The following is a 24,150-nucleotide window of genomic DNA, read 5'->3' as shown; positions in this document are numbered from 1 at the left end:
TGATATGAATGTTCATGGGTTCAGTACAATGACTTTGGTACGTGGATCAATTTTCTACAATTTAACTACTTTGAGAAACCCCTACTCACTGATTATTCTAAGAAGAGGTCATAGTGATTTCAGCACACAAAACTACATGGAAGAAATTTTCTCAGCACCATAACGAACATGCTACAAGTAAAATGGCCTAACATTCAGCCTGTGGGGAGAGATTTCATACCCGCTTAAGACATTTACAGAACTTCTCAAAGAGGGTAGGACATATTTTGTCCGAGGAAAAGAATGAAAGAATATGCAGTTCTGGTTTTACAATCTGTTGTGCTATGTTTCATGTGTTCGCCGCCTTGCCTGCCTTCGACGAAGTTTATCTGGTGTCTGCAAGCTGCATCTGCCAGTTAAAACAGTCCATGAAGCATCCTATCATGAGAAATCAGCTTGCTTAATGAAACATAATAATGCTAAAAAGGTTATTAGGAAACTCACGTAGCTGTTAAATTTTCACTTTCCTGTAACTGCACACAGACAAACAATTATGAGACAGAAGAGGGACCGAGTGTCAAGTAAGCTCTTCAAAATTTAAAGAACATGACAAAAAAAACATAAACTGATGGCAACAGCAACTTTAAGCATAGACTGTGTTTACAGGAGATGGTTCTAAAAAGTAAATTCCACAATAGGTCAGGGAGGGAGGAAGATATCAAGTATACCATGTCAACATTATAAGCTGTGGCTTGATAAGTCACATGATTTGACAAGTCAAAAGTTCTGGCATCTAAATAAAGATATGAATCACCTACAGCCCTTTATTTATACTATCTATGTTGTAAAAAAAAGCTTCCATCAGATTATTGACATGAAGATACCAACCTCCAATAGCTAGCAGAGAAATGAATTATGGTTTTTAATGGCAGGTGACACATAAGATAAGTTCGTTTTTATTATAAACCTACCGATGATAAAATTCTATCTTTAGGAAGTCAGAATAATTTAGCCGACCATAGAGCTTCATACCAGTGGTATTCATTTTTTCCATTTTTATTAAGTTATACCAGGCCAAACAAGACAGTATTTTATCCCATAAAGGTCTGCCAAAGTGTCAAAACCAGTATTTGGATGATATTTTTACATTTTATTCTATACAAAGGCTTACAAAATATATATTAAGGTGCTTAACTGTTGATAGCTATTACATTTCATCCTTGCAACAAAAAATAATGCTGTGCTCATAAGTCATAACACGCTTATCACGTAGTTGCTTGACACAAAAATCATTTAGATGCCTGACATAAACAAGTTTACTATAAGACCATCCGAAATATTATCATTCTTATCCTGCATTAGACATTGTTTAGATGAATCCAAACCCTACAAGTAGAACTGATTTGTTGATTCTAAACAAATAAATATATTCCTTTTACATATTTATATCTCTCCATGGCTGTCAATGACAAGCTACGTAATGGCAGACTAATACACATTATGCAGCCTAAAGAAGCATGCACCAATGACAATGGTAGTGATGGCTCTAGGGCATTCTCTTTCTTTGACATGAAAATGCCATCAAGTAAAAGGATCTATAGGTAAAAAAGGAAAATATTCAACTACAGTGTCAAAAAAATAATATGTTTTCATTTAAAAAGTAAAATCGCATCTACAAGAAGCAACAAGACTCTTAAATAAGTATATTAGCATTTCCTCTTCAGAATGCTCAAAGTAAAGCTGTTCTGGAAAGGACTACAAGAGAAATATCTCACAGAAGCAAACTAAAGAAAGTCAGCAAGTAGACCACTGGATAGCCCAAGCAAAGATAATTCAAAAAACTTACAGGGCTTTGGTTTCTTCCCTTCTTCCTAACTTGGTCGGATTTGGAACGTCTTGAGGTGGAATGAGAAAAACGATGGAGAAACTCAAGCATGTGGTTGTAGATGCTACAAAAATAGAAGAATGAATTGTTGAAAAAGAATACATTATGGTGTAAACAAGTATGAGCTGCACAATTCCAGCCAACATATACTACAAACAAAGTCTTCCAATAAAAAATAAAAAGGTAGAAAGAAGGGAGAATGTGAATGAAAAACTCTAAAGAATATGCATATAAAGTAAAATTCATTTGCTTTAAATGATAAAACATTTATTTGTCCTTCAATTATTCTATAGATCCTTGTTTCCCAGCATTTTCTATCTTTAAAGCATTGATATTTATGGTATTCCAAAACAAGACAACAGAGACAGGTTGATACATCAAATGGTGAAGCTCAACATCTTTATAGTGTTAGAATATGTTTCATATCATGATTAATATTAACAATTAATTAGCGAGACAACATGGACAGAATTTAGTAACATCATGGGCTATACAAAAGATACAAGAACTTACCATGAAATTGTCATTTTAATTTCGTTAACGATAATATGATGCTTAACAGAAATATAAAACATCTATCTGAACATCTATTCTTCTTGTTTAATAAAATCATCCATAAGTAAATCCTTAAGTGAATGGCCTTTTCAGTGATTATTTGAAAAAACAGATATTTTGGATAAGTGTCTGACATGTATCCAAGAAGTAATACCCAACACAAAAAATACATATACAACTTAAATTTCCATGCTTAAAGACGTCTATCATCACATAACAAATCCATAATGATACAATTGAATACTATTTTAAATGTGAAAAACAAAAGGCCTTCTGTTTCTAGCTCAATTTGATGGTTTTCTCGAAAGGCACTTGATAAAAAGTGATCCCATATCATCAAAATTAAATATCAATAATACCATTTTGATGTTTGTTCCTTACACATTCACATATTTACTCTTTCCAAGTTGCTTAGAAAATCCATTGTGTTTCTAGCGTTACTTAATACAACACCAGATGATGGTATATGATTTCCTGGCACCAAGTGGATAGAGAACTTCAAAGTGCCTCCAACATGATGCTTGATTCAAAGTTCAAAATCGAAGGTACCAGACCTTGACTAATCACTGGGCAGACCAATGTATGACCAATTTGTATTGGTGTGCTAATATGGTATGTCGGTACATGCCACAGTAGGGAAGAGGAGAAGAGACGGCAGCGACAAAAGAAGGGAGCAGTACCGGCGGTTGTCAATGATGGGCAGTGGACTGCTGGAACCAGGCAACAAGCACCAAGTGGTTTGGGTGGCCGTCATCAAGAGAAAGAGAAGCGCTTGGGCAATTAAGAGAGAGAGAGAGAGAGAGAGAGAGAGAGAGAGATATTTTATTTAAAATAATTAAATGCTGAACTGGAACTGAATTGCCTGTAATGAGCAAGCGCACGGCCTGAATCTCCGTCGGACTGGTATTGACCATTCGATTGCAGATTTTTAGACCATTTGTGTGCATATAGATATGGGATGGACCATGTAGCACCAAAGTGGATCAGGATGGTGTTTTGCATACATCAACTGAGGTTTACAACCATACAAGATATAAGTTCTATCGATATATTGCTTTGTAGTGTCCTGAGTTTTAAAATTGCCTAGTGACAAAGCTGAAGACAAGAGGAAGGCTACTGAGAAGCAGACATAGGAGCTTCATAAAGAATTCCATTTCAGTGGTAGGACTTACAAATTAAGAGGTTTCCTTTTTCGCTCACCTACTAATCCACTATTATTTGCTACATAATTGAATAGGCCCCGTATCCCTGGTTGCTCATCTGATAGTAAGGTCCTCACAAGCCATGTAATATGTTAAGAATTAGCTATTCGTTGCTTAGAAATGACATCACACTGAAAAAACAATAATAGTCTCGTCAATAAACCAATGAACATGCCAAACATGTGTCAAATAGTTATCAATATATAACTCAATGGTGAAAATGGATCCATGCGGTTGATCTCACAGATTAATGGTGTTATTGATGTCATAGTGTCTCGTATAGATTTAGTTAAGCTTCACAAGATGTTGCACAACATTCTCATGAAGCACTGAATGAGTTCTTATTATTGTAAAATAGTCCCCAAGTAGCATAAGATCAAGCTCGTTTAGGTGACAACAAAACACATTTTCAATAACTCCACTAATTTTAACCAGAAAGCTTTATAATTTATGCAAATGTTCTAACTCAAAATACTAGCAAAAAGTAAACATACCTTAGTCGGTGTCTGTTGCAAGTTGTAAAGAAAGCAACAAAACCATAAAAAATGCTTCGAATTGCTCGAAATACCTGGAGAATGAGAAGGAAACTTCCAAGATATCAACATGGATATTCATCAGTGTATAACTATACAATTTAAATGCATATAACCTTGGAAAATATATCATTCCAAAGTGACCGCCAAACTGGAACTTCATAGGTAACTACTGTTGCTTCAGATACAGAAGCAAGCTGAAACAAAGCGCCTATAGATGACCAGGTTCCTTCTAGTACGTAGTAGATGTTGGTGAGAAGTATCCCAAAATAACTTGCTATTGCAAGAATTAAGCGGGCAGGGGCTATAACAATTTCCCAGAGGAGCCAAACTAATGGGTATATAACATATGCCGCTGTTACACAAAAAAGTAGAAAAAAAGTGAGAGAGAGGAAGAAGCGGAGACTGAAGACAAACAACTATAGGTAAAAAGACACAAATATCTGATATCATACCTATACTCCATAAAGTAGAAAAGATGAACCAGAAAGGCCAAATAATGATATCCAATATAGTTATGATCATGCTGCATGAAGAGGATAACATGTTCCAAACAATCAAACTTAAGCTTTCTACTGTATCAAACCATACATTCCAGATGGGGAAGACAAATTCAAAAAGTTCCATAATTGGACCCGCAATTGGCTTGGTCAAAACTGATAATAATGACTTAGTAGCACGTGCAACCATCAGGAACCACTTGAAAGCTTTCTCACAGTTATGAAGAAATAGTATAGTCCCCAGGTACTTGATCCTTGAAATCATTTCCCAAGATTCTATCCAATCGAAGAATGGCCCAAATAAGCTTGATGCAGTTGCCTTTAGTATGGGAACATTCTTATATAGGTCATAGAAACCTATGAGGACAGTGGTTATAGAAATCAAGACATATAAGGCCCTTGCTAGAGGACACATCCATGGACGATATATTTTGCAAAATACTGGGTAGGACTGGAGAAAAATGACCCATGAAGGAAGTCCATACTCCAATAATGTAAGTAGCCTCAAGTCAGCCATAATTATTTCCTTAAGCTTAAATGGGAGATCATGATCATCAAATCTGAATAAGATGAGCACATCCTTGTAAGTGCTAGCCTCAAAAACTAAACTAGCATGCTCACATTCACAACTGGACGAAGAAGATGAGGACTCAGAAATTGTTGGTGAGCTCACAATTTCGCTGTATGCTTCCTCAGAAACTTCATCAGTGTCACTGCCCACACTTGATTTCATTATCTTTCTTCGCTTGTATGGCCCAGAAACAGGTGGTGTGTAGGGTGAACCTGAATCTTCCATTCTTTCAAGCATAGGGATAAAATTAGAATAGCTACAATTATGTTTTTCCTCATGGAATTCATCAGCACTGTGAAGATTTTCCCTCATTTCAGTAGTGGTAAAAGGATCTTCCCGAGCATCGTAAAACACATCTCCTGGAAAAGATGATACATGGTTGTCAAGGAGAAGGGACTCATGAGACGTAACAGAAATCTGAGTTCTGCATTACCTTTGTTGGAGATACTTTCTAAATACTCCCGAAGCAGACTAATCTCATTGCAGGTCCCTGTATACCAGGAAGAAATGCAGCTACAAGACTGTTCAATACTATCAAATTCCCACCTTTTCATCAATTTAGCTTCCAATGCCATTGACGTATCAGTCTATGTGAGTAATCACAAATACAGAAAAGAAACCTTCTACTAGGTCAGAGACAAACAGCGGATATACTGGTTAAAATAGGAAATTAAAAAAATATAGGATACCTGCAGTTCGTTGATGTAGTTGATACCACGCACATGAGCCCATTGTACTTCGAAAACAATGAATCCATACAATGTACAGTGCAACTCCTTATTGAAGAGGAATGAGGCCTTCAGTTTCTTGACATGGAGCAACTTTTTCTTTTGACTTAAAGCAGTATCGATCAGTGAGAACCATCTGCGCAATCTGTTTCTAGTGATGGAAAGGGATCTAGAGCTATTTGTAAACTCTAAAATCTTTCCAATATCTCTTCTTGTCACTCTAGCAGCTCTGGTGTTTGCAAAAGGAGATAACCTAGACTGAATGACAAAAATTTAACTGAAATATACAATTGACTCGCACATATGAAGAGTATGACTTTGAAGGTTTCCACATTTACCTTAGTAACCATTAACTGCCACAAGTGAGCAGCTCGTGAATCCTGGTCAATCAACCATGGACGGTTATCAACAAGGATAAAGAACTTCTGACTTCTTATCGGCAAAAAGAGAGTCAAACGTGAGAGATAGGACTGCAAATCCCTACAAAGGAAACCCAAATATGGAGTTAGTCCTATCAATTTTATAGCAGTAGCATGTTGGCTTCACAGAAATATTTGACACATAAATCTTTTGTAAGAAATCCATATATTAGCATCCGAGAAAAACCGTATCCCCAAGCATGACAAATGCTTGACCAACAAATTTCATATGCAGATCAGGTTCAACAATCTATAATATATATTAAAGAAATTTGGATCACAACATTATATTTTGCTTCGACCGGTCTGTATTGGATGGTATTTACCGGTTCAGACCAGGGCTTTTTCACTTGGTTTGGTACAGTAAGCATGTCACCATCTGGTAACTTGCAGAAACCGGATGATAAGCCCACCCTGGCACACTCTCTTTCTCTCTTGCTTAATCTATCCCATGATGTTTTTATAAAATAATTGATGGTTGATAACTTCATTGTCTTTTTCTAGTACCTCTCTCTGTTTCTCCTCCGGTTGCTTTCTCTCAACTTGCCTTAACCCACCCCTGCTCACCACAGCCGCCCATTGTTCACCATTGCCTGCTATTCACTGCCACCATCCTTGCCCGCCTGCCTAGTACATCTCCTCCTCCATTCCTTTCCTGCTCTCCCTCTCTTCTCCTCTTCTTGTTCTCCTCTTCCTGTTCCTCTCCTTAACCACCTCTCCTCCTCCTCCTCTTCTTCTCCTTCTCCTTCTCCTCCTCCTTCTCCCACCTCGGTGATGATTGGTATGCTGACATACCATGTGTCATGGAACATAATACCAACACTTACCAGAGTCATGCTTGTTTATTAATCATTTAATTGACCAGATTAATCATATCACTCTTGGATAATAAAGCTTGTTCTTAGTAATTTCTGTCTTGAAAGTCAACTGGCAGGACCTTTTTTTCTTAAAGGAGATGCAACGATAAATGAAATAGTTGAACCCAAATATGATATATGCACTCCCTGCGAAAGTTGGCTAGTAATCCACAACCTGGTTGGCACCCTAAAAATATGCAAATCATGAACTCCAACAAAACTATTGAAAAAAATAAACAATGCATACATTTTTCTTACTATTTCTGGGACAACTATACATTTCTTAATCAAAGTTAACATAGGTTTATCAACACTCAATTCCATGAAATACCTTGCTACAAGAAGCCTGAACTTTAGTGAAAATTTGATAGTTGATAGCAACATTCGGATAGTTTACACCAAATTCTGAATACCCAACCAACATGGGAAAACATAAACAAACTATAAAGAAGAAAAATAAAAGTCTCAACTTACAAAAAGATTTTAGAGAAGAAAATTGGAGAAGAAAACGGCAACGAGTTAATGATAACTCATAATCTGAAAGCCTATGTTGTCTGAGCAAAAACTGCGACCAAAACAGAAAAGAAGAGAAAAATTGTATACTGATATAGCAAGATTTTAACATTCAGGATTGAGGATTAGACAATAAATTTTAAGTTGAACAGGTAGCAGTTTTTATTTTTCAAAGTTGCCAAAGTTTAAACGTTTAGGGATGCTAGAGCAACTGATTATGCTGATAAAATTAAGACGTCATAGAGGAAAATCATTGGACACACTGCACATGATTACAATCCATTAAACATGAATTCAATGAGGAAAATTGGATTGCTGTTTGAGATGAGAATTCACTAGGTACCATTCCTGGAATCTTAAATTGCTGTTTGAGATGGGAATTCACAAAGTACAGTTACTGAGACTCTTGAATTAAGAATTAAACTCGTGCAAACAGATGATCATAATGCATTGTTGCCACAGTATATGCCAATTAGCATGGTCAACATGAGATCCATATTAACCAGGACGAGCCAGCATTAGCAAAAGGGTTTGTCAGCACACCCTTCCCTTGGCACTCAAAGGGCCTCCAAGCTACGCAGTCGCTTAAGCACTGGATCTGGTGCCTAACAACTAACCTGTTATTGCTTGATTACTACAAATACATTGCAAAAGGATAAAAGAGAATCAGGATACTGAAAAGTTTTGACAAATGCAACATATCAAAATGTAGTTTTCTTTTGATAAATCATATTTAGAAATATTTGTCTCTAAAGAAATAGCAACAACCATGGATACATTGGCTTATTAGTCTATCAAACCCTCTTTATAATGCATATGTTTTACATAACATTGCTCATATGTCTCATATATATGTCCACACGACACCCCGATTATCTGATGGCATACTATTTCATGATGCCATTCGAGTTTTAAAAACAATGATAATCCATGAAACCCAAAAAAATGAACATGTAAATGAGTTATTTAAGATATATCTGTAATCATTGTAGACAGAGAGTATTGTTGTAAATGAGACGATTCAATAAAACAAATATTTAATTAACCATCATATAAATATTGCCTTATCAGCAAGACAGCCCATACCATTCCCTAGTCCAACCTACAATTTACCTCACCATAGGGGGATATTGACAAGTACCAATTCAGTATGCCACCAAGAAAACAGAAGAAAAATTTTGAGAAAAAGAAATAGATATATCTTCATGATGCAATTTCAATTGTCTACTTTTTGTTCTTTCTTGATGACCTATTGCTTGGGAGGAGACTGTGCAGATCATGCCACCAGCAGGATTTCACCAAGAATCTGATCAAATATGGGGAATATCATCGCCAACAGAGCAACCAGGCTAGACTACAACTGATCTAGAATAGGTGACAAGTGAGCGGTTCTACTTCTAGCAGAGATCCTATGCACCATCTGTTGACATCTTGTGATGGAGGTCAATAAGAGCGTATTAGAAATATCCAGGTTCAAATGACACGGATACCATCAAAGGGCACTACTAATTCCACGGAAGGTGTTTATATAAGGTTATAAACTACATAAAGATTTCACTGAACTACGATTTCTTCTCTCACAATTTTGTAACCTAGAGTTGAAATTTCCCCATCTTCTTTCCCATTAAATCCATGCTTCTAGCGTTCATATTTCACATATCAGTCCAATATGTCAACTAGATAATCTTACCAAATTAAGTTGATTTAGGGGTAGAAACAGGGGAGCGATAACAAAACCGTTTCTAGAAAACCATACGGAACCAAGAACACATCAATACTAGTTCTTACCCAATCTGCAAACTCGTGAGAGGAAAGAAGCAGCGATCCTCACGAGTTCCCATCGCAATTCTGCTGCAAAAAGAAATTATCCTTCTGTTAGGAGTAATCAAAGCCAAAAATTTATCCCCAAAACACCAAATCTGGCGTCAGGATGAAGTTAAAAAGAAGAAGAAAACCGCTGATCAGGTCAAAATGCTTCCATCGCTCACCACCACCGGTTCGACCGAACCTCATCAGCACCTTGAACGTTTCCGCTAGATCGGGATACCAATAGGAGTACAAAGCAAGATATAAGGCCGCCGGAGAAACAGATCGAGAGATAGCGTGAGAGAGAGAGAGAAAGAGACAGAAGGCCGCTTGGGGCCAATTAATACACTTCGCTTTGCTTGGTACTCTTCTTCTCTTTCTCATCCTCCTCCACTGCCTTCTCCCCTCCTATATTTTGTCGCCTCCTTCCCTCCTCTCCTTTCACACAATAGCCTCTCCTCCTCCTTCCCTCCTCTCCTTTTGCATCACCGTCTCTCCTCCTCGTCCTCTGTCCTCCACAGCCTCCTTACCTCCTACTCTCATTTTGCCTCGTCACCTTTCCTCCCTTGTTGCCTCCTTCCCTTCTCTTTTCCTTCGATAGTTCTATATCACCATCTCTCTTCTTCCTTCCCTCCTCCATTGTCTCTGTCCATTCTAATTTTTAAAAATCCTTAAATAGGATTTTTTTTATTTTTTATTTTTGAACCTTTTTTCATAAACTGATACATACTGATACATCGAGAGTGCAAGTATACCATACCGACGCTATATACCAAGGTCCGATACGAAATTGCATTTTTAATAGAAATAATGAAAATTTCCCTATAGCATTAAATGTATTAGGCACGTAGCCAAGTAAAGAAATAGGGTTAAAAAAATTAGAACCAATTCATAGCATGACAAATTAAGCAAAGCAAAAAACAGACTACTGCAGCCAAAATTTATTTCTTCCAAAAATAGATTCTTCGGCTTGGAAAATTACTAAAATATACACTAGGACATAGGATCTCAAAATCATCAAACTTAGTTTTGGAAGGTTATATGATGCAACCCCTACCCAACACAAGTCATTACAGATAAGAACACTACCAGACTTATTTCAAGCTCAAGCCACCTTGATTGTGTGCTTCTAAAGGTCCTAGATAGGCAAATTTAGCCGACAAGTGATCCAAGAAACACTGTCATTTGTTATGACAATGTTTGATCCTAAAGCGAACCCAGCAGCCCCAGGCTTGACCTCAGCATTATCAGCATTGACATTAATAGAGTCAAGCCACGTGGGGAAAAACCATATGGTGTGATCATCCTGTACTAGAAACTATTCTGCCACAAAGTGCAGCCGTAGGGCTAAATGAGCCCTACAGCAAAAAAAAGAGCCTAATATGTCAGTTAATAGATGATTGAGCATGAATCTCTCGGGAATCATATCCTACAGAGACTTGGTAGGATTTAGAAATTATTTTCTATTATAAAAGAGGCTAAAATCATATCACACGCAGAGTTTCAATGACATTTTATTTTGAACTAAACAGCCACAAAATGTATATTGGAAGCCCAAGAAGGGTCCACAACAGGTCTATGAGCGGGTAAAAAGAAATGGAAGAGAAAAATTCTTCTTTGAATTGGAATACTTCCACTTTTATTTTCAATGGCTAGTTCAGTGGGTAAAAGGAATTCTATTATTAAATTGGTATCAACAGACCCTACATAGACATAACATAGGTTAGCCACTTTATTTTACCACCAAAATTCATATTTTTGAAATTTCTACATGTCTTTTTCAGCATGTATAAAAATTAGTATAGCAGATATGAGATTGAAAAAAATGAATAAGCAGACTATCCAGAAAAGATAGGATAAAAATATGTTTATATGCAAACAATTATATATAATTCCTGTAGAGAATAAAATGATAGTGAAATATTTAGGACAATATGAACATATTCAAAGAAAACGTGATTACCCTAATTAGAGAAGGTGAGTCAATTAGGTGTATGGATACAAGGCGAGAGACACAACGAGACCTAAGACACAAGAAAAACAAAAAAGAAATTTAATTACACTTAATTAAACTAGATACATTGGCTTATACAGAGATCATTGGTGAGAAAACATCCATGTCATACCCATCCCAAATAGTTGGCACGTTATGGTTTGTTGTTGTTGTTGTTTGGGACATTAAGGCTTATTGTTGTTGTTAAACAAGAAAAGAAATAATTTAACAAAAAAGCAAAAATAAACTCTGCTGTAAACTAAAAGATTGTTCAGATTGGACAAGGTAAAGAACCTGAAATGTATCGATTGGGAAGTCATATATCCCTGCGAGCTCCTCATAATCAATAATCTCTTCACCAAACTCCCTAACTTCAGCAAGAAGCCTGGTCACTCTTTCCCACTTGTGTTCCTCGAATTTAGCAGATGGCCCCGCCTCCGCCTCAAGCTGAGCAGTCTCACCTTCTCTCTCCTCCTCTTCCCGGTCGACATCGGCCAGCAGCCCATCATCGTACTCCATGGTAGCAACTTCGTCATCGTCGTCGTCTTCTTCATCCTCGTCCGTATCAGATAACTGCTCCCTTATTGGAGAAGCAGAGCCTAAAGGGTTCGCACAGAGAGGGACAAGATGCAGCCTCGCTCTTGGAGAAACGGCGGACTGGGGACCGAGGAAACGGCGGAATCGGTAGCGACGGCGAGAGGCGGGAGGAAGGAAGGAGTCGAAGAGGCAAGCAGGAGAGGAAGAAGAGCAAGGCAGCGGTAAAGCGAGGGAGAGCATAGCGGGGGCAGCAAGTGGAGTGGAGAGGCCGAGAACGCATGCGTCGGCTTATCATCATTTTCTTTATATGGGATGTCTGATACCAAGTCATCACATTGTATTACCGCAACTGCGAGAATTAATTGCCCGTATCATAGGTTATATAGCGTAACGTGGATACGCTATTACGATTTATATGGAGAATGCCAAATATTCTAAAAGAGAGATGCCTTTTACATAAAAAGATAACACAGCTAAAAATGAAAGCCGGATTATCTTGACTATCGATCCATCAATCTCAAATTGAAGGTGTCATTTGGTCATTTATTTTGTTTCCTTTGTGGTGCATATTGCACTTTGAATTACACAATGCTACATCCGATATCCAAACTTTGTTCTTTCTTTTCTTTCCTTTGACGAAATATGTTTTAGTTATTAATCTAACAGTTTGTGCTCTTGAAGAATTGGATAGGCATTTACTATGGTTTGTACCTTTGGGGGCACTTCCATCTCCAAACGAGCCTTGAAGGAGACTGTGGCAACTAAATAATCAATAATTGCAGTTCTTTCTCTCGTCTCACAAGCTCATAAAATTACTAGCCACGTTGCCTCTGCTGCTTAAATTTGCAGCTCTGTTTCAGCTAATCATTGGGAAAAAAGAAAATGAAAGTCACGTTTTATTGACTGCAAGATCTTCCACTGTGAATTTCTAATAACGAGTGCATTCTTAAAGCTTTAACAAAAAACATTTGCTCTAAACTTGGATTAATCTTCCTCGGAGGATGTGACATCAGAATGTCAAGTTTGTCATTAAGAAAGATCTCAAGGTTGACGGCCTCTTTGGCAACTTACGCTGTAGCTAAGCCTGGGCTCCAAGTTCCAGAAGTAGGGTGTGATTCACATCACCTGATCCTGGACCCATAAACTGAATGGGGCCTGCAAAGAAAAGTTCGATAAGAAAGGACATTTAGTCCCATATGTTAAGTTGCACCTTGCAAAGAACACAAAGCTGGCAGATAATGAAGAGAATAATACCAGGGCTTATATATCTGTTTTTGAGAGCCCACTCATCTCGCATGGATGCAAACTTTCCAAATGGTGCACCTGAAGTAACAATTGTATTGATATTGGAAATAAATCCAAGAGTTTGATTTTGAAAAATACACTGGACAACAATATGAGCAACTTTTTACTATACCTTCGAGTTCCACCATTGCCTTTTTTATCACTGGCTTGAACTTCCCTGGAATGAGTTTTCTCTCATGAGAAATAAACACAAAGTAACAAATTAATGCTGGAATGATGTTTGGAACAAGCCATCTTGACACTTGGCCTGAGTCATACATCAACAGTCATTGTTTATTGGTTTATCTGTAAGTATTCTGTAATTGTAAACTTTAAGTGTTTAATTTACATAAAGTGATGGATGGACAACTGCAGTTTAATTACTTGAAGTATTTGTTCTCCTACACTGAAAGGATACTTAACACTTTGTCTTCTTTTACTGAATAAGTTGTACAGTCTGCAAATTATGACCAGTATATCATAAATAGTGAAGAAGGAACAGAAGTATTGTTGGTGATCAGCAAACAGATGATAACTGATAATTTAGTGGTGACAAGTGGTCAATGAGTAGGCTGTTAGCCGATCATTGCTGATTGTCAATAGATCATAAATAGTTGTCAAGGCAACAGATGAACGTTATGGTTGATAGGAAAAACGTGATCGCTGATTAACCATCATGGATGATCAGCAACCATCAGATCACGATTGCCAAATGCTTGTGGCATTTGCCAAAGCAGCCAATGGTAGCCAATCACAAATTGACCATAAATCTGTTAAACTGTTAGCAACCAGCAGTTTATATGGATGATCTTTGGATGTCAACATTTCTCTGTTGTTGCCATGGTTGGCTATGGCTGGTGAAAGTTGCAAATAGGAAGGTTGGCTGGGCAACTGGTGAGTCACTGATTGTCTGCTATCTAATACCGTAGTCATATGCAGATTATCAAGTGCAGCCAACCTATAGCCAATTATAAGCAGTCAGTAGTCAATTGGTGGCCAACTGGCGACTGCAATTTGTTTAGTACACCTTACCTGACCCAGACCTGATTCATTTAAGGTGATCTTTCAGGCTTTACAAGTTCTAATGGGTCAACGAAATGCTGAACCAGCAAGTAGATCAGGTAAATTTTGTGTTAACATATCTTTACTGAATATTTAGGTTGGTTCAACCCCATTCAGTCCTGATTTTTTACTTAAGAAAAGCACAATATTTCTCTACTTGTCAATCATATCAACGCAGCAACTAAATGGCTCAGGTCCAAGTCAAGAATTCTTGACCCACCAAAAAACTGGAGCTGGATTCAATTATTTTAGTTCTATATTCCCTTAAGTGCAAGAGAAAACATAGGAAAATAAGCAGCGAAATTAGGGTTTAAAGCAGTTAGCTAGTCAGGTTCAGAGCACTCACCCATCTTCCAACTTTAGTAGTTCATCATCCTAATTGACCAAAACTAATATTTGGTCCAGGAAAGCTTATGATCTAGGGTTGAAGTAGTTAAGAGTTAAGATAATGGTACAAATCAAAAAAGCAATCTCATTAATCCAAAACTTAGTGATATTTTAGCAAATGATGTAACAAATCTACATAATATGATTGGTTTCATTGATTTTCCTGGCAACAATTGCCAAGTCTTATTTAGTGATCCTAAGTAACAATCAATTCCACCTCGGCCTCCTACATCCTTTTCTCCATTCTTTTCTCCATTTTTTCACCTTTCTTTCCTTTCTCAGTAAATTCCTTGAGTACTTAAAACATCAAGATGCATTATAAAATCTAGTGTATTATCTTGAACTAATAAATTTCATCATGTTAGCATCAAAGATTAACATTAATAATGCAGGGAGAAAATGGCTGCCAAGATTAATTTGATAATCCCCAAAGATCAACAACTCCTCCCCCTCCCACCACCTTTTTTCTTTCCTTCTCCCATTTTCTTTTTCTTTTTTTTTTAACTTTTTAGTAATTTCATGAACTTAAAACATTGAGATGCATTGTAAAGTTGAATGTATTACCATGAACTATGAAAGTTCATAATGTTAGCATTACATAGTGACATCAACAATGCAGGGAGAAAATGGCTTCTAATCAGTTTGGTAACTTTAATAATGTATGTCATTCACTGATGGGATAAAATAAATACATATGCTAGCAAAGAATCAACCACAAGCACAATCTTAGAGGCTAAATATTTCACAATCAGTAGGAATGACATAATTTAATCCACAAGATTATGCAATTATAACATATGGGCCATGAAATATACAAATGTAAAAGTTACTGATGCCTTTGATCCATTACTCAACATGTCAAAAAGCAATTTAAGTGTAATGTTAGTAAATGGTTAACCGATTAAGTTGGATGTTCTAAATCGGTTTGAGATAAAACAAGGATTAGTAATTGTCGCAGAATATAAGAATTATGTTGAGGTGAAGTTTCTCATTTCCACTTTCAAGATTTTACAATAAAAGGACAGCAGATATATCAACAAGCTCAGTGGGGTGTGGCACCTAAACTAAATTCTCTCATAAAGGAAGACAAAATTTCTAACAAACAAAAAGCTGCATCTCGACATGAAACTCCCAAACTTAAGCAATGGAAGCCTTGAAGAGTCGAAAATGAACATAAACTATGCACTAAGAAGAGAAAGAATAAAATAAGATGATATACCATGTCTCCTTTCAACATCCATCAATGAAGTCAATGCAGTCCCCCCAACTGTCCATTCCTCAACAGCAGCGCTTAAGTTACCAACCTAGATGCATCAGACCAAAAACGAAACTAGTTACTAAAACCAGTAAAAAGGACTTCACATTATTTCTTTATTAACAAGAAATCATGCAGAATTTTTTAACTCGAATAATAGAATGAGATAGTTGGAAGTATATAAGTACATTGCTTCATTCTATCTCAACAAAATATTCACGCAGCCAACTCCAAATAGTTGGGACATAGGGCTATGTTTTTGTTGTTGTTGTTGCCTCATTCTATATTAAAGCTTTTTGGGCAATTGTGACAAAAGAAGACCAAATGTCATTAGTTGACCTACCAACATGAAGAATATGGCATAGTAAATTGGTAAAGTGAGAATAATACATAAATGCCAAGAGATTGTAATTCTTGCCACCATAGGAGTATCAATTGGTAAGGTACCCAATGATTCCAACCTACCCTAGCCTGAACCTGGATGATTAATTACCTAGGCACCCAGGCCAGAACTTGAACCTGACTCAGGTATCTATTTTCATACCCGAACCCATCTTAAACCTGATTAAAGGCCAAACATGGTTTAAGCAAGGCAGATTAATTAAAACCAGACTGGATCAGTTCTCATGTACAAGATCACATAATGGGATTCTAACCAATTAGGGTTCCAACAAGTCATTTTGTCAGCACCTTTGCTTGTTGCCTACTTGTCTGCTGAGCAGCTGCTGGCAGATTACTACACCTGGCATTCAAAACGTTGGTGCCTCTGCACTTATATCTCCAGTAGAAACTTAGGCTAGACAATGTCAAAGCATAACCTTTTGTTTCAAACTTCAAAGCCATTTAAACATATAGATATATCCAACAGAGCTGTTGCTCAATTTTTATTGTCCAGTTCTTATATTTTGGTATCATTGAGAACTCGATCGATACTAGCTCAACTCTACATGCAAATACATATTTGTATTTTGTATACATAAACAATATGATACATACATAGGTATATACATTACAGTTCCTTAATTGAATTATTACATGGTATTTCATGATGTTGGAACATGAAAAGGAATTATGACTAGGGATAAGAAAATTCTTCAGAATAACAGTGATGATGGTAACATACTGAGGATATGAGGCCTGTCTTTCCAGAACGTAACAGAACTCCTGCACCATAACCCAATGCATAGCAGTAGGTGGCATCAAAATTTGTAGGCAAGCCACATCTTCCCTCGTATCTGCAAATGTAAATTTCTAATCAGAACTAGAGAGCAAAAAGAAAAAAATATAATCTGACACTAAAGGTTATTCGCAATGCTACTAAAAAGGAACCTTATAATGTGTAAAAGGATTTCATAATGACTGATGTGAGAGTTATCAATCAATGATAAGGGCATCCAATACAAATGGCTTCCTTCTACTGATAGGAGATCTAAAGAGGGTCAAATGTGTTCCTACATGTAAGGAAGCTATTTTGATGGTTCCAACACTTGATGCCTAGGTTTTGATGGAGCATCACTAGCACAATTCCAGGGCTCCGCCTCAGTTATCAATAGGTCCATCAAATCAAACCAATTCATTTAATATGTTATTCTTACCCAAAAAAGTGGGATTGTCCTTTGAAGTGTCCAGAGTATGTACCCTCCAATTTTCTTTTCTCCAGCTCAGTTTCGACCATGGAGATAAGCATTTTCTCAGTTTCAATTTTGGCAACCTGATCAAGTAATAGCAGAAGTCTTTGAACAAGATGAATAGCTAGCCTTCTTTTCAAAATCAAAGATCACACAGAGCTTTGATATGATGAACATTAAGTACAAATGTAGAATACATTACCTGCACATTTCCATGTGGATCTCTTTCTAGCAACAATTGCTCTTGGATTGCCTGGGGAAGAAATTCAAAGAGAAGCTGAGACTGATGTTGAAGTTTCTTTTTCCATAACCCCTCTTTGTCAACTACATCATGAGCTAGGATTTCATTTAGTTCTGCAATAAGTTGTTGAACCTGAAAAAAGGACAATCATATCAATACTCCGATGAAGATAATCCCTCAACAAATACATGAAAACAATGGATTTCTTATACCTCAGGAATAAAGTCAATTAATCCTTCTGGAATAAGTATGACGCCATAATTGTAGCCAAGTTCTGCTCGCTTGCAGATTATGTTAGTAATGTAGTCTGTAACATTTTTGAGTGTTTGCTTCTTGGCTGCCACCTACAAACAAAAAAGGGCCATGGCAGCTACTAGACTTATTTGATATTGGTGATGAAAAACTTACGGCGAAAAATTTGCAACAGATTTAATGACGTGCAAAATGTTTTTAATTGATTTATTATAAAATACTAAGATACTGAGTATTGTCAGCATGAAAGCATCACTTCTACAGGCAGTCTAGCTGGAAAGCAGTAAAAAAGTTTCCTGCTAAGATGCTAGAATGTTGGTCAGATGCTAATTATCAGAGGGTGTAAGCATAATGGCCCATGGATAGATTTTTATTTTTTTACTTTTATTGCAATACATTTAATTATTTTGTGGCTTCAGAAGGCTCCTCTTCCTCAAACTAAAGAAGCGCACACCAAAACTGATACTCTAAGTCCAAGAGTCAAACAATTATCAAGCTCTTTACTATTTAAACATGCAAGTTGAAATTTTGCATATTCTTTGTTTCATACATCATATTGTTGAGTGTTGGTATTCTCCTCACAAGAGTAAACAGCTTTAAATGATCAATATGGTCATTATTTCAGTTTTTATTCACTATTATGCTTTTTAGACTTATTAATTTACAGCCTATGTGTTGGTTATGGTTCCTAGTGAGCTCTCCTTTTAAAACCCATATATTGAAAATATAAGCAGAAAATTCCAGCAGATTCCACATAGAATTGTCAACATTTATATAGCTTCAATTTTAATTTAACAATTTATCATTGTCCTTAAGTCTAAAACCTCCCTCATAAACATCCTAATCATTACTTTCAACCTATATCACGAGGAAGCATTATGGTAACCTCTTTCCCTAGCCTCACACAGAGCAAGCAATCATTATTGATACTACAATATAAAACAGCACAAAAGGACAACTCAACTTCTTGACCCAGATGGTGACAAGTTCTAGCAAGAAATGAACAAACAAGTTTTCTCCAAGTTCATGTAATTTAACTAAAGATGCATGAGGAAATTGACAAAATGAGTTACTAATAGTCAAATAGGCCCTTCAAACTGAAATCTAAAATCAAAAAAAGAAAATAACCTCTTCGCCGATGATAGCAATATTCGGGTGTGTTTGCAAAGCACACTCCAATGTAATGTGAGAAGCAGCACGGCCCATTAACCTCACAACTGAACAAGAAAGAGTCATTTATAAGATTAAAAAAAAACTAAGTAAAAGAAATTTAAATATTAGTGAACATATATTAAAAAATTACCTAATACAATGTTATGAATTGTTAGCTAACAGGCAAATTAATGTCATGTTGGTTAATCATTTAATAAAAAAAGGAAAAAAAATTAAACATAACATATGAAGAATAACACTGCAAAGGGACTAGAAAAAGATTTTGAGCACAAACAATTTGAAATGAGTTGGTTCTCATATTTAATGGAAACTATTGAACAACCTTGATATGTATATTTGAAAGTAGACCAGATCATTCAGTTCAGTTATCATGCTGGGTTTAGATAAGCACAATACAACCCACAAACTTGGTTTAGTACAATTTTGTACAAAATTGGTGGGAGACTGTTGGGAAGGAAATCAAACCACATTAAAATAATGGGAGAATTTGCCATCAATGGTAGATGGTTGACTTGGTTTTAGGCCAAGTAGCTGTGAGAATTATTTTTCGGTAATAAACCAATCTACTCTATGTTAGTAGCATTTTAGAGTTTATAAATAACCAGTAGCAAATATCTTTGGTCAAGGTTCTGCTCCTTCTTTTATACTCAAAAAATAAAGAAGACATCAAGTGTTTTGAACCAAATACTAAAGCAACTATCAAAGGTCAAGTCTTAGAACATAATCAGCTCACAGTGATAATATTTTCCAGTTGATCGTGCATCTGTCATGACATTTCCTATCATTTCAGAGTATATCTGCAGGAAAAAAAAAATCTCTGAGAAAATTGTGCAATGTAACTATGTTAAAATTGAAGAAATGAAGACTTGTAGAGTCACTAAGAATCTGTCTATTTATTCCTAGAATGATGAATATTTGATTCTCATATAATTGGCATCCCTGTCAAGCAACTCGTAAGCAAGGAAGAAAACATGTTTAAATCCTTGCTTTGCAAGTGCTCCCGTGTCAAGTAATAACCAGTAAAGCTTGCAAGTCAAAATGTGTTGATATATTGACTACCTTATCATTTCTACAATAATTGGCAAAAGAGACATCAAATTGACAAAGTAATAACCCTTTTCGAATCAGAATGGATGAGTTTGTCCTTCGTAGGATAAATACGAGGGATATCGCATATCGAGCAATATGCTTGGTATTTGAACCTTGATAAATATGTCAAAGTTATCCACACACAAAAAAAAACAGGATTGGTTTTAAAAAATGTAATAATGAGACTCAAGAATCCCTATAATCATAAACTCTAGAGAAATTGGCAAAATAAGGAAGCTATAAACCTAGAAAACCTACCAGTCGTGGCTACTATGTGATCTGAACATTCAAATGAATATTTGATATGGTATGTTGATGCAGAAATTGGATTTTGCTTTCCTTAAATATTAACAGTTGACACTACCACTAAAAAAGCAAAAGAGAGAAGAAAAAGAAAGAAAGATTTGACCTTGCAGGCTGTATCAAATCCAAAACTTGTCGGCACCTCCTTGCACTTTAAATCTCCATCAATTGTCTTTGGGCATCCAATAACTCGAGTTTTCAAATTCTTTTGCCTAACCATTTCAATATCATCAGATGTAAAAAAAAATTAAAAACCATCAAAAATGTCAAAATGATTGCAGTATTATGATTTAGTAAATTTTAACTCAAAGTTCAACCTAAAGTTTTCAGCAAGGAGGCATGCATTAGTGTTAGAGTCATCTCCACCAATAACAACAAGTCCATCCAAATCAAGTTTCACAGCTGTCTCCTCAGCTTGCTTAAACTGATACATAAGAATATGAAATGTGATGTCAGAACTTATAGTGAGCACATAAATATATAAACAGAAAATTTGTAAATCTACATTGTTATACAGGTAATATACAAAAAGATCAGAAAAGCACCTGTTCGGGAGTTTCAATCTTGTCCCTTCCACTGCAGATCATATCAAATCCACCCTGTTCCAGAAAAAGCACTAGATTATTAAACCTTATAATTTATATAAGGTTTTTAGAAAGTGGAGAAAAAAAAATCTATAAGTTACAATTACACTTGGAATCATTTTGGCATTCATAAAGGCTGAAAGGAACTAGTTCAAACTATGTGCTAAGCCACCAAAACACAATCAAAGAGTTATAGTCTCCATGACAAGATACAGCAACAATAAAGTACATATGCTTATCAAACCAATTACTACAAACATGATGGAGAAAATGTTCAACATGTATGGTAAATGATATTAGAGTAGATCAATAAAATCATGGTAACTTTTTGCATATTTCAGAAGCTTCATTTTCCTTCGCAACCTTCCTATCATTTTCACTTTATCAACTATGATCACTTGTTCTCATAACAAGTAGTTTTCTGATTTGGAGGTTTGGGTTTGTTGCTTATCTAGTCGCCTGCTTGCTTGCATTCTTACCGCTTACAGTTTGGTCTAGTTAGCATACAATAAATGCAGAGGGCTGCACTGCATGATTGCACTCTATAATGAAAGCCTTACTTGTATAATCTACAATGGGAAAAGGACTGATGATTGAAAGGACTTCTTTCAAACTGAACACTTGCTAAATCTTATACCTATAGATATGAAAACAAGGAGAGTGTACCTTGACTGGGGAATAAGATAAGGAACTCATGACAATCCAATAGAGCTGTTTTGGGTAATTTCAGTTTTTCCTGGGATAATTCTTGATATATGCATGCCATAAAAATATTTGATTATGGATTGAAAACTTGTTATATATTGCATCTTGTATTTATCAATCTAAATTCCTATACATTATCAAAGTGGATTCCGTCCACTGTTGATCTATAAGCTTCTACTGAAAATTGACCTACCAATTCCTATTGCCATCACAGATCCCGAAATTTAGTCATAGATTAAGGTTGTTGCATGATAGGCCTGCCCCTCCTTTCTCTTAGCGGCGTGTAATAGCCGGTTTATAGATATTTTTAAACCAAACTAGAAACCGAAGTTCAACTAAAGTTCCAAATTTGGGCTGATAAGATAGGAGAGCCTACTTATCAGGATTTTCTCCAATTTAATAAGGTGGTCATAAACTTCAGTCCCGTAGCTCTTCAACTCTTATAATACCTTGATAGCATCAGTTAAGAGAGATTTTCAATTTAACCATTTACAAATAACCATATGAAAATGCCTTGATTTGAATAATATTACTGATGATTAATCTATAAGACATAAATTACTGCCGCCTATAAAAGTTTGTTCACCAGACAAATTAGTAATCCAATAACGAAGATTGATATCCAGGATCCATCCTCAACGAAAGAAAAAAATGATAAATGAATCATCAAATACCTGGTTTCTGTAAGGATAGATGAACTCTGGAGTCAGCTGCACATATTTGCACTTCATAATCCCAGCTGGACCTCCCTTGAACCCATAGAGGATACTGCCTTTCGCTCGCTCCTGCAAGTAATCTGCCACATTCCAAATGAAAAAAAATCATAAAAATAAACCACTAATTAATTACAAAACAAATGAACGAGCACTAGATCAAGAAAACGCGAGATCAAACATAAATCAACATGAAAACGGAATAATGACTCACCAAAAATTCCAGAGATGACATTGTGTCCACCTGGAGCCTGGCCACCAGATAACACGACGCCGATCTTCAAACTTCCGGCGGAATCTGAAGGATCCGAGCCCGTCGGCACCACCTTTGCTGATGGCTGACCGAACAGATTAGGGAACAGCTTTGCGATCTCATCTACAAACATCAACAACAACGGCATCATCAGAAGCATTATCGAGAAAAGGGGAGAAAAAGAAACTTGTCACCGAGAAAAAGAAACAAGTCGGGAGGATGACCTGGGTTTCCGGCGGCGGAGCTCGGCGGGCCATCGACGAGCTTGAAATGACCCTTAAGGACAGAGGGTAGAGGGAGCGGATGGTTGAGACGGCTCGTCTGCACCTCGCTGTACACCGACGAGAGGCGGCCGGGGGATGGGCCGTTGTCGCAACCGTTGGCGAGGGCGGAATTCGCAGTGGCCATGGGGGCAGGAGCAGAGACAAGGATCGAGCGGGGGAGACGGATCTCAGTCTCAGATGTACAGAGAAAGCGGCAGCCAAACTAGAGTGAGTAATTCTCGGTTTTATAGGAGAGGGTTTGGGTTTAAGAGGAAATCGTCTTCGCGGCCCGCCGGTTCGCAAGGGAGCGGTAAAAGCGACATAGTGGGGGCCGAAGGGTACGCAGCGGTAGGTGGTTCGGGTGGGTTTGGGTGGACGGGTGGGTGAGATCGAGTTCTGACGTCGACGTGGCAACAATCCTGCAATGCGGAATACATATCGAATCTACATAATTATTATGCAAATTTTCGGGCGACTTACCTACAAAATATTCATATTTTTTAGATATTTTAAAAATATTTATTTTTTATTTTTAAAATAATATTCCTAATTTAAAAATTACTTAAATATTTCTCAAAAAAAATTTCCTACATTTTCTTTTTTTTTATTGGTCAATATTTTCATTTGACTCTTTTTTTATCTTATTTATAAGATTTGTAATACATCAATAAAATACTATAAATATTTAAAAAAAAACTATAAGTGACGTCATCTTATATCTATCTCTTTGATTGTCATTACTTAGACCATTACAATTTTTACTTTTAAACTTATAATTAGTATGGTTGAGATTATGATTCTATTTGGATTAATTATAGTATTTTGAGTATGATTTACTGTGTTTTTATTAAACTATTATAAATACTTATTTGAATCAACA

The 24,150-nt window shown here is 36.4% G+C and overlaps 2 protein-coding genes across 8 annotated transcripts; both read right to left on the bottom strand.

The window, feature by feature from the left end:
- Positions 1 to 137: 137 nt before the first annotated feature.
- LOC135645874 (uncharacterized) lies at positions 138 to 9,883 on the bottom strand. 7 transcript variants are annotated; one of them, XM_065164722.1, is made up of 11 exons: positions 9,731 to 9,883; positions 9,531 to 9,593; positions 6,292 to 6,433; positions 5,915 to 6,211; positions 5,659 to 5,812; positions 4,610 to 5,584; positions 4,271 to 4,509; positions 4,116 to 4,189; positions 1,826 to 1,928; positions 484 to 512; positions 138 to 388 (listed from the first exon to the last, which is right to left on the bottom strand). In XM_065164722.1, exons 2-11 carry the CDS (start codon positions 9,581 to 9,583, stop codon positions 322 to 324), a joined length of 2,133 nt encoding a protein of 710 aa, XP_065020794.1. In that variant the 5' UTR covers positions 9,584 to 9,593; positions 9,731 to 9,883; the 3' UTR covers positions 138 to 321. The 7 variants fall into 7 exon arrangements, with proteins under 7 accessions (XP_065020794.1, XP_065020798.1, XP_065020793.1 ...); XM_065164726.1 differs by having other exon boundaries at positions 138 to 382; positions 9,698 to 9,873; XM_065164721.1 differs by having other exon boundaries at positions 9,531 to 9,590; positions 9,698 to 9,873.
- Positions 9,884 to 12,945: 3,062 nt separating this feature from the next.
- On the bottom strand, positions 12,946 to 23,531 carry LOC135644107 (pyrophosphate--fructose 6-phosphate 1-phosphotransferase subunit beta). Its single transcript, XM_065161555.1, has 16 exons — positions 23,232 to 23,531; positions 22,969 to 23,130; positions 22,716 to 22,837; positions 21,298 to 21,351; positions 21,070 to 21,176; positions 20,859 to 20,964; positions 20,094 to 20,157; positions 19,316 to 19,404; positions 18,148 to 18,279; positions 17,897 to 18,067; positions 17,662 to 17,777; positions 17,190 to 17,301; positions 16,031 to 16,115; positions 13,496 to 13,540; positions 13,333 to 13,401; positions 12,946 to 13,233 (listed from the first exon to the last, which is right to left on the bottom strand). The coding sequence occupies exons 1-16, from the start codon at positions 23,413 to 23,415 to the stop codon at positions 13,157 to 13,159; spliced, it is 1,695 nt and encodes a 564-aa protein (XP_065017627.1). The 5' UTR covers positions 23,416 to 23,531; the 3' UTR covers positions 12,946 to 13,156.
- Between the last annotated feature and the right edge of the window lie 619 nt (positions 23,532 to 24,150).

The sequence above is a fragment of the Musa acuminata genome, chromosome BXJ3-8 (assembly GCF_036884655.1).
Source record: "Musa acuminata AAA Group cultivar baxijiao chromosome BXJ3-8, Cavendish_Baxijiao_AAA, whole genome shotgun sequence".
NCBI lineage: Eukaryota > Viridiplantae > Streptophyta > Magnoliopsida > Zingiberales > Musaceae > Musa > Musa acuminata.
This window is presented reverse-complemented; position numbering and strand designations above follow the sequence as displayed.

What these genes read in the sequence shown, in the direction of transcription:
- LOC135645874 (XM_065164722.1), bottom strand. Translation starts at nt 9,583, where the DNA reads ATGGGAACTCGTGAGGATCGCTGCTTCTTTCCTCTCACGAGTTTGCAG. An exon ending in GGCAGTTAATGGTTACTAAG is followed by an intron (nt 6,212 to 6,291) that starts GTAAATGTGGAA and finishes TTTGTCATTCAG; the next exon opens with TCTAGGTTATCTCCTTTTGC. An exon ending in AGTGAAAATTTAACAGCTAC is followed by an intron (nt 389 to 483) that starts GTGAGTTTCCTA and finishes TTTAACTGGCAG; the next exon opens with ATGCAGCTTGCAGACACCAG.
- LOC135644107 (XM_065161555.1), bottom strand. Translation starts at nt 23,415, where the DNA reads ATGGCCACTGCGAATTCCGCCCTCGCCAACGGTTGCGACAACGGCCCA. An exon ending in AGATTGAAACTCCCGAACAG is followed by an intron (nt 21,177 to 21,297) that starts GTGCTTTTCTGA and finishes CTTATGTATCAG; the next exon opens with TTTAAGCAAGCTGAGGAGAC. An exon ending in ATCCACATGGAAATGTGCAG is followed by an intron (nt 17,778 to 17,896) that starts GTAATGTATTCT and finishes TTACTTGATCAG; the next exon opens with GTTGCCAAAATTGAAACTGA.